The 17,183-nt window shown below is 37.3% G+C and overlaps 2 protein-coding genes across 2 annotated transcripts; both read right to left on the reverse strand.

The window, feature by feature from the left end:
- Positions 1–4,216: 4,216 nt before the first annotated feature.
- On the reverse strand, positions 4,217–8,529 carry LOC144662840 (tyrosine kinase receptor Cad96Ca-like). Its single transcript, XM_078523791.1, has 8 exons — positions 8,469–8,529; positions 7,883–8,073; positions 7,666–7,788; positions 7,479–7,549; positions 5,955–5,995; positions 5,781–5,877; positions 5,316–5,415; positions 4,217–4,835 (listed from the first exon to the last, which is right to left on the reverse strand). The coding sequence occupies exons 1-8, from the start codon at positions 8,527–8,529 to the stop codon at positions 4,767–4,769; spliced, it is 753 nt and encodes a 250-aa protein (XP_078379917.1). The 3' UTR covers positions 4,217–4,766.
- A 298-nt stretch (positions 8,530–8,827) lies between these two features.
- LOC144663170 (cell adhesion molecule-related/down-regulated by oncogenes-like) lies at positions 8,828–16,258 on the reverse strand. Its single transcript, XM_078524099.1, has 9 exons — positions 16,088–16,258; positions 13,170–13,544; positions 12,460–12,714; positions 12,011–12,271; positions 11,411–11,704; positions 10,914–11,225; positions 10,436–10,471; positions 10,140–10,259; positions 8,828–8,916 (listed from the first exon to the last, which is right to left on the reverse strand). The coding sequence occupies exons 1-9, from the start codon at positions 16,152–16,154 to the stop codon at positions 8,828–8,830; spliced, it is 1,809 nt and encodes a 602-aa protein (XP_078380225.1). The 5' UTR covers positions 16,155–16,258.
- Positions 16,259–17,183: the final 925 nt, after the last annotated feature.

Consider the following 17,183-nt stretch of genomic DNA (forward strand, 5'->3'; position numbering starts at 1 on the left):
GAACAGATTTGAAACGCTTGGTTCTTTCTTTATAATTTTCAGAAGTTGATAAGCTAACGAATTTCTGTAATTTTTCAACCTACCCGCTTCTCAAATATTTTTATAGGCTCTCCGGGCAGACGTGTACAGAAAATTAAAATGATTTTGATCATTTCAATTAAAAAAAAAATTGCAAAAAAAAAAAAAATCACTATCGTTCATTGTAGACCACACTCGACGATGCATATCTGATTTGCGCTTTAATTTACCACTGACCAAAGAACTGTTAAGCTGCGGGCCGCCGGGCCGCGAGCCGTGAGGTAGACCGCGGGCCGCGGATCTTCTTTTAGCAAAACCCGGAAAAGCACACCAAAAACAAAGCCAGTGCCATGCAGGAGGCATAAAGGAGATTTCTATCCAAAAATGTGGGCACTCCCTGAAGAAAATAGCTGTTCTTCTTCACTCCCTTTCATCCACAACTTAAAAATTTGTGCAACTATTGCATTGCAACTATAACGGACACCTTCGGGACACCTTCGGGATCGCAACTTTGTGTCCGTAATAGAGAATGTCCGTAATAGCGGGAGTTTTTTCAGTAATTCTTATTCGCTGGGACTTCAACTCCTGTCCGTAATAACGGGGTGCCCGTAATAACGAGGTATCCGCAAAGCAAAAGTTGAATATATTTTTGTTTTCCTCCTAGCCCGCCGTGACGCATCAAAGTCTAATTGGATTAATTTGTGTTTTTTAAAAAGTCACGGATTCTATCAGAAAAAATTCTCAAACAAGTCCCTGTTATTTTAATTTTCGTTAAATTGGATTTCACAAAGACATTGAAACACAAATCGTGATACATTTCCTCTTGTGTTTAAATAAATGTAACACGATACTTTTTTGTCTTAAATGTATAAAACATGATACTTTTGTCTTTGTAGTAAACGTACGTAGCGTGAACAATTTGTTTTCAGCAAACAGGGCGACATCAATTAAAACACAGTTATTATCGATTTATACAAGAAATGGTTGTTCAGATCATGCGATGTAAGGTCATCGTTTCATATCAAGAATTATTTCACATAAACCGCAGTGACATCCAAAAGTCAAATTTAATTAATTTTCGGTATTAACTTGGAGCCCGGAAGTCTACAGGAATCCTCCCGCAGGAAGAAGCGCGCGATGTTCGTGAGAGTAATACTCTGCGCATGCATTTAGCACAAAGTATTTTGTTCCAGAAAGAGTAGTACCACAAGGAGAGCAATGTACTTTCTGAAAAAATTTATATACCTTTGGGCTCTTCATAAGAGTAGTAACGTAGATAAACATCCCGTTTTACCAATGTCACACGGTCAGGTGCTCTCCACCTCCTACCCCCTTCACAGGAATCATTATTAAATATTGATTATAAAAGTTTACACTATAGCGCTTTAGAGGTTTAGGGGTTTTGCATACGACTGCCAAAACGGCAAAACGCTAAAAGGCATCACGCAAATAGGCAAATATAGCGCTTTAGCGGATTAGGGGTTCTGCAGACAACTGCCCACCAAACCATCACCAAAGTGCATTCTGCACTAAAAAAGTGTGAGTTTAATCTCATGCTCCATTTTTCGAATTATTGTCACGCGTGTCACTTATCAACCTAGTAAAAATGGCCCAGCTCAAAACGAGTCTCTAGTAGCTCAGTTGGTTAGAGCGCCCAACCGGTATCTGGGAGGCCATGGGTTCGATTCCCGTCGGGGACTCAGAATTTTTCTTTGTCCCATGCTCGTGTCATGTTGAATACTTCATCTTCGATATCTGTAATGTGTGTCGGTCACGTGGTTTCGACACAGGGCAAAAACTAGGGGGTCTGGGGGTGAGAATTATTTGCATGATGCCCGTTTGTGTTATGCCTGTTTGTGTTATGCCTATTTGCGTTATGCCTGTTTGTGTTATGCCTATTTGCGTTATGCCTGTTTGCGTTTTGCCTATTTGTGTTATGCCTTTTTGCGTGATGCCTGTTTGCGTTTTATCTATTTGTGTTATGCCTTTTTGCGTGATGCCTGTTTGCGTTTTGTCTATTTGCGTTATGCCTGTTGTGTTGTGCCTATTTGCGTTATGCCTGTTTGCGTTTTGCCTATTTGCGTTATGCCTGTTTGTGTTATGCCTGTTTGCGTTATGCCTGTTTGTGTTATGCCTATTTGCGTTATGCCTGTTTCAAAATCGGCTTGTTGCCATTCTTCTTTGGATTGATGCATTCATGATTTCGATGTTTTTATTTCAGCTACTGAGTTTTGAATTTTGTCATAGATATACCACCATATGAGGCTCCTTGTTGAGCAAAAGGGTACTAATGTTGTACCAAAGGACCCTGTCTGCTGCCGTCTTCTCTGCTGTACTCCAGCTGATGTTTGCTTTTTACAACTCTTCTTCAGTTGACCTTCTCCAGGTATTAGCAGGCATTCCCACCATTCTTTCACCCTGCAAATTCCACTTTAAGTCCTGCCTTGTGTTGTTATCAGGGAAGAGAGTGCGGTATTGTAAAACAAGATTTAAATTTGGTTAGGGGTTTAGATTTTACACTACTCGTGTTCGTGGGGAAATTACTAGTGACGCAAGATGGGCTAAGAAACAAACATTTCGAGCAGGTTTCTTTCGCGACTATAAAAACAACAATCGAGGACCTGAAAACAGGTTCAAAACAATAACACTGTCAAAAGGACTGTTTTCTGGTTGTCTGTATGGAAGAAGCGGTGTATGAAGAAAGGAATTGCTGGTGAAATAGAAAGCCACGAGCCAACTGAGCTTAACACTTTGCTCGAGCGATTTTACGCCGATCAAGAACAAGCATGGCGAATATTATGAGCCAGACAGACTTAAATTCATGATGACAGTGCTGGATATGCACTTGAACAACAAAGGCTATACGTTCTCCAATGGAATTAACTGAGAGAAAACAATTTTAGCTCTTCGAAGCAGGTGTTAGAAGGCAAAGCAAAACAGCTTCGCTTGGCTGGCCGGGGGGGGGGGGGGGGTGGGGTGGCACTCAAATAAGTTTTATACGGGGAGGCTCCGCCCTGGGGTCCAACACCTTACCCTTTTATATACCATTTTGACAGAAAAGGCACCCCTTTTGTATACATTTTATTGGAAAAGAAGGTACCCCTTTCATATACCTACAAGACATGACATATACTTAAAACAGGAAGTTTTCTTGTCATTTTTATGTAGCGCTGAATTTATTAAGACGATAAATTAATTAAATAAGTTAGGTCTGTTTGAAATATTTAGTTTACAGGCCTTTTCAAGTTTAAATATTTTAATGTCAGATTTCCCTACTCTTTCGTTAATGCCCGCGGATAAAGATACATGCAGTTTTTGTTTGCGCAAAATGCAGATTATTGTTTATGTAAATGTTCGCTTTAATATTGCCTTCGTCTATTTTCAGTTATGTCCAAGGCAATAAGGCATAAAAACGAATACTTTTGCATTCAACCATGAAACGTTGTTTTAAATATAGGAATATTGCAATAGAAAATATTTCTATTTTAGATACACACAATACTGGTTTTTCTTTATGTTAATGTTCTGTTAAATATATTGCTTTCAATAAATCATGAAAACGGATATTTCTCTGTGCTTTACAATATAAGGACAGGAAGAAGTCACTATTCAATTTTATATAGTGATAACTTCATGGTAAGTGAGCGCGTACGATTTTTAGTCACGAGTTGTGAAGAATAACAGAACAAACGAACGAGCGAGTTTAATAAATTATGTCTAATATCCTTCACAACAAGTAAATACAAATTGTACGTAATTAGCAATGACCAGCTGCTAAGAATGTGGCGAGACAAGCCTTGCACTACATTCCACAGGGGTAGAGGAAAGTTGGACGGCCAAGGAACAATTGGAAACGATCCATGCTGCAAGATTTGGAAAGAGTAGGCTACTCCTGGGAAAGAGCCAAAGCATAAGTGAAGAACCGCGTGTGCTGGAGGAAACTAGTGGATGCCTTATGCTCCCACGGGGGCGATAAGGAACGATGATGATGATGAAATGCATGGCGGGAAAATCTGAACGATTTTTTCACGAGTTAAAAAAGAGTAGCAGGCTTGGTCGTACATTTTTCATTACCAAAAAAAATCGTATGCTTTTTACTCGAGATGTTTGTATATAGGCAATCGAGAAGTGTACAGAACGTTTCTTGATAAAATCAGGGCATTAACAAAACAACATCACCTGTCTGATTGCCATACAGTTCCTTATTCCGTTTTTAATATTTTAAACAAACGTACATTAAAAAAAATTACAAGATACAGCACTTCTACAGAAACACTAACTTTACAACAATACTACTTACAATAACACATCATTACAATAATATCAGCGCGAATATATATGACAGTACAGTATAAAAAACACCGAAAAACGTTTAATTGGAGAGTTTATATCCATCGGTCTTACAAGCAGTGTAAAAGAACCGCTAGAAAACAGCTAACACTGGTTACCTATAGAATCAACATGGAGACTCCTACAAGTGATATGCTATAAAAGTTAAAATACCAGTGTGATTAAACGTTTTGATTGAACACTTATTTAATGACTACTTTTTATTTCAAATACGTTTTTGCTATGACGTCGGCTTGGTACTCGCCTGGGCCAGGGAATATTGCTTGTTCACTAGTACTGTTGGCACAAAGATGTGCTCATAACTAGAAGGGCTTATACTCCGATTTGAGAGGTTGCTGTCATTTCTGATTTAGTTTTACACCCGAGTAATAGTATGATGTCTTCTGTTGCGCTACTTGTTATTCAGCCGTAAGATCCTCCATGTTGGCGTACAAGCTGTTGTCATACTCTCTAAGGTTGATGTATGTCTGCAACAGCAAAATATATCGAAGTTTAGTTATGTTATGGCTATTTAAGTTTTCCCTGAAAGTGATTTTAGTTGACTGACATCCTAAATTCTTCTTAGCTAAACGATACAAAGATAAATTAGCAGCGATGATTATGCTTCCGCATCAATTAATCGCACCCCTTTGGATCTAAAATAAATGATGTTCGGCAATGGAACTAAGAGTCCTTCTTCATATTGAGCCAAGGATGTTGAACGTAACTTGGAAATGTCAGTGGACATATAAAAAGGTGAATCTGACTTGTATGGAAAATTTCAGTCGACATTTTGTGTAAAGTGTTTCAAGTGTGAAAAAAGGACAAGAAGCTTCGCCTGTTTAATACTTTACTCTTCTCGTATGTCTTTGCGCTGTTCCCAAACTGACATGTACAGAACTAGAACATGTTTCTTTTAGATACGTTTTGCGTTACTGACAAAATATGCCGAATTCTATGGTGTTTACCTTGTGGTTTCTTTCCATGCCTTTCATCGTTTCTTTTAGTTTAGGAAAGGTTGGACGATCACTTGGGTTTTGTTTCCAACAATTAAGCATAATCTGGTATCTAATCAACAGAACGACAATTAGCAATAACCAAAAAAAATGCTTTATGTAAATAGTATAGTTGCGCTAAACGAGATTAGAGTGCGGAACTCAGTTCATAATTGATCAACTGCAAAAAAAAAGTGCGTCCTAATGGGACATTGAATGTTAAATTGGAGATTACAGAGTCAAAAAGTCAGGAAAAAAAAGGACAACGAGTTGTATATCGTTGTCTTTTTTGTCCTGGCCAGGGAAGAAATCGCAAAAGAAATTATTTCATTGAAATAAGAAAGTAGCACAGTTCAAAGGTTGTTTGTAAAGCGTATTTATCAATAAAATTTAAAATGGCAACAGCAGCAGCAAAAACAACAAGTACAGTGTATTTACATTTCGCTATCCACATGTTTTGGTTTTGGCATTCTGAATCCTTCTTGAAGTTTCATGGCGATTTGTCGAGTGTTAATTCTCGGATATGGAGATCCACCTAGATGAGAAAATCGAGGGTAAAGTGAATGGTTTTAATGATGTATGGTTATGTAAATGATGAGTATCTGAACCTACCTATGGTAAGAATCTCGTACAGAAGGACACCATAGCTCCATCTGCGGAAAAATGTGAGTAACACTTAATTGGTAACAATATGAAATGGTACAGAGAGGAGTTGGAGGTGGGGCGGGGACTGGGGATAGTGGAGAGGAAACAGGAACGATAGAACATGCATGCACTTCTTGGTTCTACACCCTTACAATTCTACTTTTTGTGTGTTACTTCCTGGTAATTCGTCCTTTAGATAATCAATTTTCTTAAGTAGCAGACAACTAATCTTTTTCATATAGCGTCTATCGTATCAAGGAACATTTCATTATCAGAGAACGTTCCATAATAGCTTTAAGAATCACTTCATTAAGTCGTTGTTTTTATGACCCCTAGTCAAGGGACGCGTTTTTGCGCCGTCAATGAGAACATTATGCAATCATGCGGGAGGGAGGTATGAAGCCCACAGGACTAAACAGAGTTGTATTAAAATTAGCTGAAAGATTGAGCATCAACAAGAGTTACTGATATGACCTTCAAAAAAATAAATATGGTAAGATAATAATGGCAATAGTAATAATTATACCTAATCGTACCTTTTTTGTACGCTTCGGTAGCATACTCGTCTCGCCAAAATACCCATGGCGAGACCAAATGAGCCTGATATGCCGCAGAAGCGTACCAAAAAGGTTTGATTAGGTATTTACCGTACCCAAATTCAACCAAAAATCCGGTAAATTTTTTTTGAAGTTACGCGGTAATGAAATGTGTCACGCATCTCCCCGTGGCATGGCCTGCGAGAGGAATTTTTGTGTCTTTGACACTTTTATCAAGTTTCTCTTTTGAAAATGTTTTGACTCGTTTGTCTGAAGTTTTAATCTCTAATCTATTCATAATCAAAATTTAACGAAAACATTGGAAACGTCGACTTCACTCTATGAATCTTTCATTACTCTTCGGCAAACATCGCGCAACTGGCGAACGCGCGAAAGTTTAGCCGAGTTTGGCGGGAAAGTTTTAATTCCTTTACGACCAGCAAATAACAGCTAAACTTAAAATACGAGATTCTTTTTTACTGGTCAAATCTCTTTTCCTTTTGTCGCACGGTAACACTACTTTACGTGAAAGTGACCATGACATCATGGCATATCAGGCCTTGATATCGTAGAATGTCAGGACAGTAGATCGCGCTTCTGATTAGGTACGGTAATAAGAGTAATCATCGAGGTTATCCCGGGAAGTAACTTAGCTTCGTATCCATAGACAACCTTAAATAATTAGTGTCCACCTTCGTTCCTCCTCTTCCCCTCAAACATCGTTCTGATTTGATCACTTCAATTTTGACCCACCAACAGCACCCCACCACCCCACCTCCTCCTGTACTGCATGGTTACTGGGTGATTAGCATTACTTTTAGTGCTGCTCGTGTACAAATCCTTATGTTACGTCATAAAAAATCTTATTTTACGTAACTGCCCTACATGCTAGTTGGTTTGATGGGCAGGTACATTAAAAGGAGAGATAATTATCGTTTATTTGTTAAGGACTTACACATCACTTTGTGTTGTGTATGTTCCATATAACAAAGCTTCATAAGCAGTCCACTTGACAGGCAACCGGCCCTGAAAGATAAACAGCCTTATTAGTCTTTATCGTTATATGCTATCACAGGCTTTAGAACAACAATACAACAGAACAAGATAATTTATTGCGAGTTTCAGAGAAGGGGGAGACTCACCCGACTTTGTTTGGTGTAAATATTATCCTGGCAAACATTCCTCGCCATCCCAAAATCTGTCACCTTACACTTCTCTTCTTCACCAACAAGAACATTTCTGGCCGCCAAGTCACGATGGATTATCTGAAAGAAAAATGCGAACATGTCGAATTGCAGTCCTAGTTATTAAATTTGTTCTTTTACCATTCTTTTTATTTATATTATTATAGATGTTTACCTTCCTTGACGATAAATAAGTCATCCCATCAGCTATCTGCCATGCAAACCTCATTGACTGTTGTGAAGTTAAATTGGTTTTCGGCTTTCTATCCGGGTTATTAAAATATGTGTCATTGAGCCCACGACTCTTCCTCAAATAACCCAGCAAATCACCGTACGGAACATACTCAACGAGGACTAGTAACGGCTCTAGAATGAAAAAAAAAAGACATTATCATGTGAACTGTAGAACGAACACCAAGTCGATTTCAGTAAACTGCATAGTTGGAGATTTAACAACCTTCGCAGCCATTTGGATTTTCTTACAACCTAACGGCATCCAATGGCTCATTTAATAACTTTCGCTGAAGGAGTAATTCCGATACCGACTTCGCCCGAAAGGGATACCTTTTAGAGGCATATTTTCTAGGGATATTTTGTGAGCATCTCGCTCCCAGGTTTCCCGGCCCATGGCCATTTTTTCCAAACGCACTCTTTATTCGTTTCATGCTTGACAGATTAAGAACAAATGGATTTCTTGTAGTCTAAAATATTTTTATTAATACATCCGATATTATCATGTTGTTCATCATTATTTCCTTCACCTGTCTCGGTAACACATCCCATTAGCTTGATGACATAAGGATGAGGTGTCAGTTTTTTCATCAATTCAAGTTCCGACAGCAGATCCTCTCTGTCTGAATCAGGAGCAAATTCTATTTGAAGCAAATAGATTAAGAAGAACATCAGTCCTAAACCAAAAGCTACAGTGTCGCTAAGAGTTGTTAACAAAATACCTTGCAGCATTTTCACAGCCACTGTAACATTCTCTTGGTTACCATGGATGTTCTTTGCTGTTGCCTTAGCAACTTGGGAAAAAGCACCCTTTCCGATAATTTTAATGATATTGACTTGTTCTCGACTTATCTCCCAGCTTCCTTTTGAAGGATGAAGCGACATGTAATCACCACTGGTAGGAATCTCGTACGTTGTGCTGGAAGCGACAGTTACCTCTGTGGACTTTAAAACAGGTACTTGGTGGACAATAGATTCCTAGGAATAAATAAAAAGTAAGAAATGATTAAAGTTAACTAAGAATAATTTGTAGATTCGGCTGAACGTGTTGTAAATTAGCATTGTCACCTTGATAGGACCTGTGGTCGATAAGCGTAATTCGTATGACAGAACTTTATTTTTAGAAAAAATATTCTCTGGATTTCTACCAACCTATTTCTGGTATTATTTTTGTTGTATCAAGTCATATAAACGGTTTCCTTCGCAAACTTTTGAGAGAAATTAAATCAAATTAAAAGAAAATTCAAAGAATAACCTACCATTTGAATGGAATCTGCACGTGAAGATGATTTATTGACACTAAAATTAAAATTAAAATTATTATAATAATACTATTTTATTGTTTATTTAGAAAGATAGTAAAGGTAGAAAATATACGCTCTCTCGAAGAAAATACTGCTCAATTTTGACAATGCACAACAAATATACAGGGGAATCTAGCAATTAACATCAATTCACGATCCCCATCATTCAGTGCAACCGACTGCAACACTAGAACGCATTATGTTTATTTTATAAAATTAGGCAACTTGCCAGCCATTCTGGCCGCGTTGAATACACCACAAAAAGGATTTCTTTATTTCCACTGCATTCGAAACAAGAAATAAATTGAGTATACGTGCACGCTGATATGTTGTATATGACACTACATATTGAAATAAAATTAGCAAATAATGTCGGTTATAATTTACCTTTTCCCACGCTTTAAGGTCGCTGCAAAACAAGAAAGCGTTCTGGGTAAGACAATAATAAATGACGAAAATGAATGGCCAATACGTTAACCGATATATTTCCAAGCCTTTTTTACGCATTTTAATGAAAAAGGACTGTCAGCCTATTCATCGAGATAGTTAAAACAGTTATATACAAGTAGGAGTTGAGGTAGCATTTCAGTTGGCTACCAGAGATTTTTTCCTCCGTCCCTTCGTACAGGCCGGAAGCCAACTTGACAAGACGCGCAAAAAAGGCAACTGGCACCCATGGTATTTTGGCTAATATTAGTAGATAGTACCTAAGAAAGCTATAACAGCAAAGCAGCCACACTCGGTATGGGCTACTGCCAATTAGTAAAATATGAAAATTTAATTTGCCACTCGTGTACACCGATACTTAATAAAGAGCCAGTGGTTTCCATAGAAAATACAGACGGAAGAGGAAGTAAAAAGCGAGGCGTTATGTAAAGAGTGAATAGAAATACTTACCTAGACACCGACACTTTCTCCAGTAGAGTATGCAGATTACAACAATGATAACCACCAATAAGATTATGACACCGAGGTAAACAGCATGAAGAATCACCATTTGGCTGTAGCATCCAACAGCTGCACGTAATAAAATTTAAAATTAAAATTGTATTCACCTGGAAGCTGAGTGCTGAGCACTTTAACAAACATTTTATTTTTTATTTGTTTGCAAGGATAAAGAATAGTACAAATTTTAAGTTAAACTTCTTACTATACATCAGTCGTAAAATGTATAAACTACATTCTTTAATCACCTGTTTGATTCTGGTTTGCAGTCGATCCGGTGGACCCTAAAATGACAAAACAAAAAAAAAACAGTAATAAAGTTACGTTGAAGGAACGTTTACAAGTTAGATCAACAGTCGCTTCCTTTTGTTTTTTCGACAAACATTAAAATCAGCAAAACAGAACTACAATCGTGGAAAAAACTGTTGACACACTCAGCTACTAATTTAAATAACAGAGTTCAGTTTTGCAACCCCTCCCCCCATAAATGATTTCAACGTTGTTAGTGCTGTAGTATTTTCAAACAAGCAAAGTGGGTCGAACCGCAAACCTCCAGAAACAACATTGAGTAGGGTCGGGGGAGAGGGGGATAAAATTTTTTACCTGCTTGAAGGTCAGGATATTTGTAAAAAATGCGTGAAATGCGTTTTTTTCAACTAGTTTTGTCAAAGATTGTAGTTAAGGAAATAGTCCACAAAAAGAAGGATCAGTTTGCCATAGGTTTACCTCCTAAAACTCGGATTCTTTTTATATTTTTCTGTTCTTTCAAACTCTCTCCATATTTGTTAGTCGCAGTCACAACAAACTCATACCGCTGACCCTTTTTAAGTGTGATGACATATTCACGAACAGAGACATCATGAATGACCTCGAGTCTTCTCCAGTTTCCTACGGTACCGTTGCTACTAACGTTTCGTATATATACAGTGAATAGTGTGATGTCCGCTCCATTGCTGACTGGCTTTGTCCATTTTAAGGCCACTTCATCACTTTGTACCTCCGCAGGAATGTCTATAATCTCTGGTGTCTCGGGAATGCCTAAATGATAATAACATTAAAAAATGTTTCTACTAGTCGCGTACTATTCAACACGTTTTTAACATCAAATAACTGTGACATTCTTGCATCAAACAAGGAAACTGGATTATGGAGTTTTTTCAGTTATATATATATATCCCTTTTCATTTAACGCATTCCATTATTGAAAACCTCTCAAATATTACCGTCAATTTTTGTCCGGATTGTCTTTTGCGCAGCAGTACCCTTAAACACAGCATTCATGGCAAAGACCAACACACTGTACTCGGTATTTCTCTCCAGACCTCCAACAGACAGACTCTTTGTATCAAGGTCAGTAATATTCTCATTCTTTATCTCAGTGTCACCCTTTAGTATGACCACTCGGTATGCTGTGATAGGACTCCCTCCAGTATCAGCTGGAGCAGTCCATTTTACTGTCATTGAAGTGGCTTGGATATCTGAAGCTGGAAATTCGATAGCTGGGGATCCTGTTTCCTCTAACGAGAGAAGATATATGTATATGACTGAATACGGAGTTTTCTCTGCATGTGATGTGTCATATAACTCGCATGGTTAAAAATAGGTAACAATTTAACCAGTTAAGTAACCCGATGTTTAGCTTTGTTTGCCTACATAAGATTTTAACTTTTATCAATCAGGAACCCCGGGATAACTTCAAATAAAAATCTTAGGTCGTTGAAATGTGAATGTCAGCTGTTGTTACTTTGACCTTTCTTCTAGGCCTCTTCGTATAACAACAATCATTCAAAAATCTGGAAAATATGCCTTCACCCTTCACATACTTATCTGTTCCACTGAGCTGTGGTTTGCAGGATCGAGGCCATTGTAAGCAACACACTTGTATTTACCAAAATCTTGCTTAGAGTTTATCGTCACGTCCATTGTGCTTTCTTTAGCTGTGACTGTGTTTATTTGATTTCCATCAGGTTTGTACCAGGTGAGTGTTGGTGTAGGAACACCATCTGACACACACTTCAAAGTCACTGTCTGACCAATCCAAGAACTAGAAGCTGATGAAGTAATGCTAAGTATTTCTGCCGGGTCTGAAAAGGAAAGATAAAAAACCTTGCTTTTTCTTTACGTCTTTTGACAAAAACGTAATGGAAAAAAGGAGAACGTCTCCCTCGTTGAATATGCTTGTATTGAATGTCAAATATTACGAAATGTTGTTTTAGTTTGTTCCGTAAGAATTGCTTCTTTATATTTAGGGAATAAAAGCTTTCAGACTCACATCGAACCACCAGGAATTCTTTGTGTCTTTTTGTTCCTGCTGAGTTGTTAGCTCGGCATGTGTACAGCCCATCATCTGTCCTCTTTATTCTGTTGAAGTTCAAATATGCTATTTTCTTCCCGGAACTTTTGATTTGTCCATTTCGCATCCATGATACTTCCGGGTCTGGTTTTCCAGTCGCTGCACAACTGATATTGACTGATGATCCCTCAATGTAACTTCCCTTTACAAAAGATGGGCTGAATGCCGGTAGTTCTAAAGAAATAATTAACTAAATGGCAACAGTGCATTTTATGCCAGATAACTTTGTCCTTACCAAGAATACCAGGACACACATTACTACACATTTTCGTTCGCACTAAATGTGATACAAATGTGGCATAGCTTGACATAACAAACCCTCAACGTTCAATCGTGAAATTAACATCCCCCAAAGAAATTGCGGCAATTTTTTTCCTAAATATAACATTATTGTGAAACATGTGAATATCTGGAAATAATAAAAGCAAAAGGGGTAAACAGAGTTATGTACATCTTAAGTTACTGTAAATACAGCAGTCAGAAAGAACCTTAAACTGCAAAGATAACACGAAACTTTTAAAAGTCACAAATTCAGTCATACAGCCTGGTTGCTCGGAAGAGTTGATGCAACTATATAAATTGGAAAAAAATGGAAAAATAAGTTATAAGCTACGATTTTTCGCACCCACCTTCCACAACAAAGTGCACATCGTCAAATCTCGGCGATTCAAAATCAACATTTGATCTTAATAAACAGCCATAAAATCTCTCATCGCTATGTCTGATCGAACTAAGCGTAAATGTGACCTGACCAGAGGATATATCACCCCTACCACTCACACGTCCGTTGTATGCTGAAGGGACTGTTAGTGGTACTAGACCGACTTTGCGTAATTCTACAAGAGCTCCATTAATTTGCAAGTAATGGTAACGATCGTGTTTCGGTCCCCAAGAAACAGAATGAACATCACCAGTGAAGCTCCATGTGAAGTTAACAGACGAGCCAACCAGCCCTGTTACTGTCTTTCCTTCATACTTTGACGATGTGAAACGAATCAGACTTTCTACAAAAAAAAGTAAACATGAGTAAAGATTCCGAATAAATGAATTTTCAAAGCTGGCACGTTTTCCCGACAGGCAATTTGAGTTTATATTACTTTCACGTAGTTTTCGGCATTCACGGGTTTCCTTTGAAATAGATCTCTCACTATAGACTTTTATTCAACAACAACGACAACAACATCAATGTTTTAAAGTAATCCCATATCTAATCGTTGTACCACTACGTAATTATATTTTATTTAACTTTCTTGAATTTTTTAACATTTAATGTGGCTCTGAAACCCCTATTCAGTTTTTTGTATCTTTTAAAACATGCTAATCACAACTCAGGTATTAAAATGGCCGTTACCGAGCACGTTTTTGAGTTATAAGCACTTACAACTAAAACTCAATGTGTTCTTGAACCGGTTATGCAGTTACTATAGTACCCAGCATCACATGTCAAGAACTTGTTTAGCAGCAACTGATAAAGAATTGTAGTTATGACCCATCAAAGCATAAGAGCTGGAAAGTGCTGGAAACTTTTGCCAAGGTGATTTTTCTGGAACACCAGAAATCAATTTAAATGACATTATTAGATCCTAACTAGCTTTCGTCAACACATTTCTTTGTCAGACGCCAGGGGCTCATTCTCGGTGTAAAAACCTGCGAAACTCACCCGTGACGTAACAAGAACGAACAAGGCAACAAAGAACCACAAAACAATACAAAACAGGAAAAACAAAAGGTTAAAAACAAAGGAAAATTTCACAGGTTTTTACACCGAGGTAAACCCACGTAAGGAGTATGATAAAACAAGAGAGGTTTGAAATAAAAAACTATTCTCATGTCAAATATATAGTTTACAATAGAAAAGCGATAGAAGAGGATATATGATACACTGATAAAGAGAGCAGTATCTTATATCCTTAAAATTTTTAACGCTCTGACATTGTTACTGATGCTGTTTTTCATAAAGAGCAGAAACTTTGTTTGAATAGCAGAACTGAAAAAGGGTTTGATTTTGTGAAGTCGCTTTCAGTGAGTTCGAGAGTAAATGCTTTTCCTTCAAGTCCTAGATTTTAAACATATCTATTTCAAATTCTATTTCCAGAATGAACAGTAATTGCAACTTTTGGTATGAAATAGCAAAATTTAAGTGAAATGGGAATAAAGACTCCAACGTTCTAAATCCAACTCGACCGATTACGATCAACCAAACCAACAGGTCAAGATTGTTGTAAAGAAATTTACACCAAAAACAGTTGCTTAAAATGTAACCAAAAAAATAAACCTACCTACTTGGGGTTCAGGACTTTGAAATTGCACAGAACACGATTGTAACACTACAAATGATAATTTGGTTTAATTGTATGCGCTTATTACTGTGGAGAATATAAACATAGGCTCGTTGATTCTTGTATTGTTCTTGTAGTTAAAAGGACTATGTCACGGATTTTACCAGATTTTCGAAACAGCCAAAATTTATATTTGTGTCGCCAGAAACCTAAACTAATTATCCATTTTTATTAAAAGTTGCTATATAAGAGCACTGAAACTGTTAACGAGCATCTTTGGCTGCGTATGGCTCGGATGGAAGCGGATTTCAATTTAAAAAAGTGAGGCTAATGTTTTCAAGTTCAAGAGGTTCCACGCGTCTTCAAAAAAATCAATATTTATAGCAGTAGCTTGATTTCTATTCGCAAATTAAGGTTATAACTTCCTGTAGATGTTCAAATATAATGTTCTTACGGTTGCCTACCACTAATTTTAGAATAGTTTAGACCAAAAATCTGCGAAATCCCTGTGACATAGTGCCTTAAAAACTAAATCAAATGAAGCAAAACCTGAAAAGGCAGCAGCTAGTGACGTGTTGGTCACATCAGTTGCCTGTCAAATATACCACCACGCTGGTAGCAAAGTTCTTCCATTTCCTTTTCCTTAGGTGGTGGCGAACCAAAAGTGAAACAAGCGGAAATGCGGCTTTAACGCTCGCTGACTATTCTACGTATAAAGATTCATACAAATCCTTATATTTTATTATCATCGATTAGTCACATCGTGTGTCTGCGATCTCTGTGGTGTCGCCCTTGGAACATTAACTGAATATACCCGGTATGTCATGTATGGCTCAGGTTATTTGCTGTGAGTGAAAGCAGTCTTTTAAAATATTGCGCAGACATGTCATTCATGTTTTCATAACTGAACGTCAGTTTCTTGGACTTCGTGTTGTATGATCGCTTTGTTAGTAGTTGGAAGGAGTCTAATGTTCATTTTTTTGTCAAATACGTCTCAGAAGTCTTGGTACGCGATTACTACTGATCCAACTGATAAGTTGTGACCACAATGTAAATTAACCCAGCTTAGTCAAACGCGCTTCACTGAGCTGTGTTGATCTCTATTGTTGCAAACGCCTACAATGTCTGTTAATACTTTGCAATTATTTCAAAGGTCTTCGTCATGATCTTGATCTTTCACGACGCTTCTATTACTATTATTTAAAAATGTAAATACATTTTCCACTACACGACTTGTAAAAATGAAATGAACTAAATTTTAAACGTACCTGAATGCGGAAGTATGAATACGATTACATGTAAAAAGTAACCTAACGAAAGGACGTGTCCACCCATTATCAGTATGAGACAAAATCTTTGGCTTGCCTAGGTGTTGTTATCATGCCCACTCGAGGAAGCAGTTTATGCCGCCGCTTTTATAATGTAGGTAGCAAACGTACTCAGCCAATACGTTCTTTATTTGAATAGAGTCACACTTCAGTACTCAAGTCATTCAAGTCACGCATGAGCAACTGAAACAAGAAAAAGCATTAAAAAAGAAAGGAAATGAAAAGAAAAAGGATGACGAGGAGACATCTTGAAGACACCACATGTGCGTCTTACAATTTTTATTATTAGACACGACTGGGATAAAGTTAGCCTGAGCGACGAGTGCTCAGGAATATCACGTTTTGTTTGTTTGCCGAGGGCAAATTTATCTTATTTTGCACTCTACATCAATATAGTATTAACTATATTGAACAGATAAGTAATATTTTTAAACACATACAAAATTACTCCCAACGTTATCTCTTCCTTGAAGATCGCAGGTTTCCTAGAGCGATTAGTTTTCGAAAAGAGAAGTTCGAGGAAAATTATCCGCTTCTTGGAACAGATAATGTCCACGGATAAAGATCCATACAGATTTTGTTTCTGCCAAATGCAAGCTACTGTTTATGTAAATGTCACTAATATTCCTTTCGTCTATTTTCAGTAAGGTCTATGGCAATAAGGCATGAAAACGGATACGTTTTCATTCATCCATAAAACGTTGTTTTAAATAGGAATAGTACAATAGAAAATATTTCTATTTTGGATACATGTCTTCATGATGATGAACGATACATTTTTCATGTCTCAAGATAGAAAGGGAGTACTTTAAATAAATGTAAATGTTGTTCTATACTGTTTTTATAGTGGTCATGCACTTAGCTTCGAGATAGCTTATAATAATAACAACTTTATTTAACCACGGTAAAACGTTTTAAGCTAAAAGCTTGTGGGGCCGTGTACAAATTAAAAATTTTAAAAAGACATATAAAAAGACATCCTAAAACTATTAAGAAGGTAGAAGAAATTCACTATTATAACAACAATTAAAAAAAT

This window comes from Oculina patagonica, chromosome 8 (genome assembly GCF_052425735.1).
Source record: "Oculina patagonica isolate OP01 chromosome 8, crgOcupat, whole genome shotgun sequence".
Classification (NCBI taxonomy): Eukaryota; Metazoa; Cnidaria; class Anthozoa; order Scleractinia; family Oculinidae; genus Oculina; species Oculina patagonica.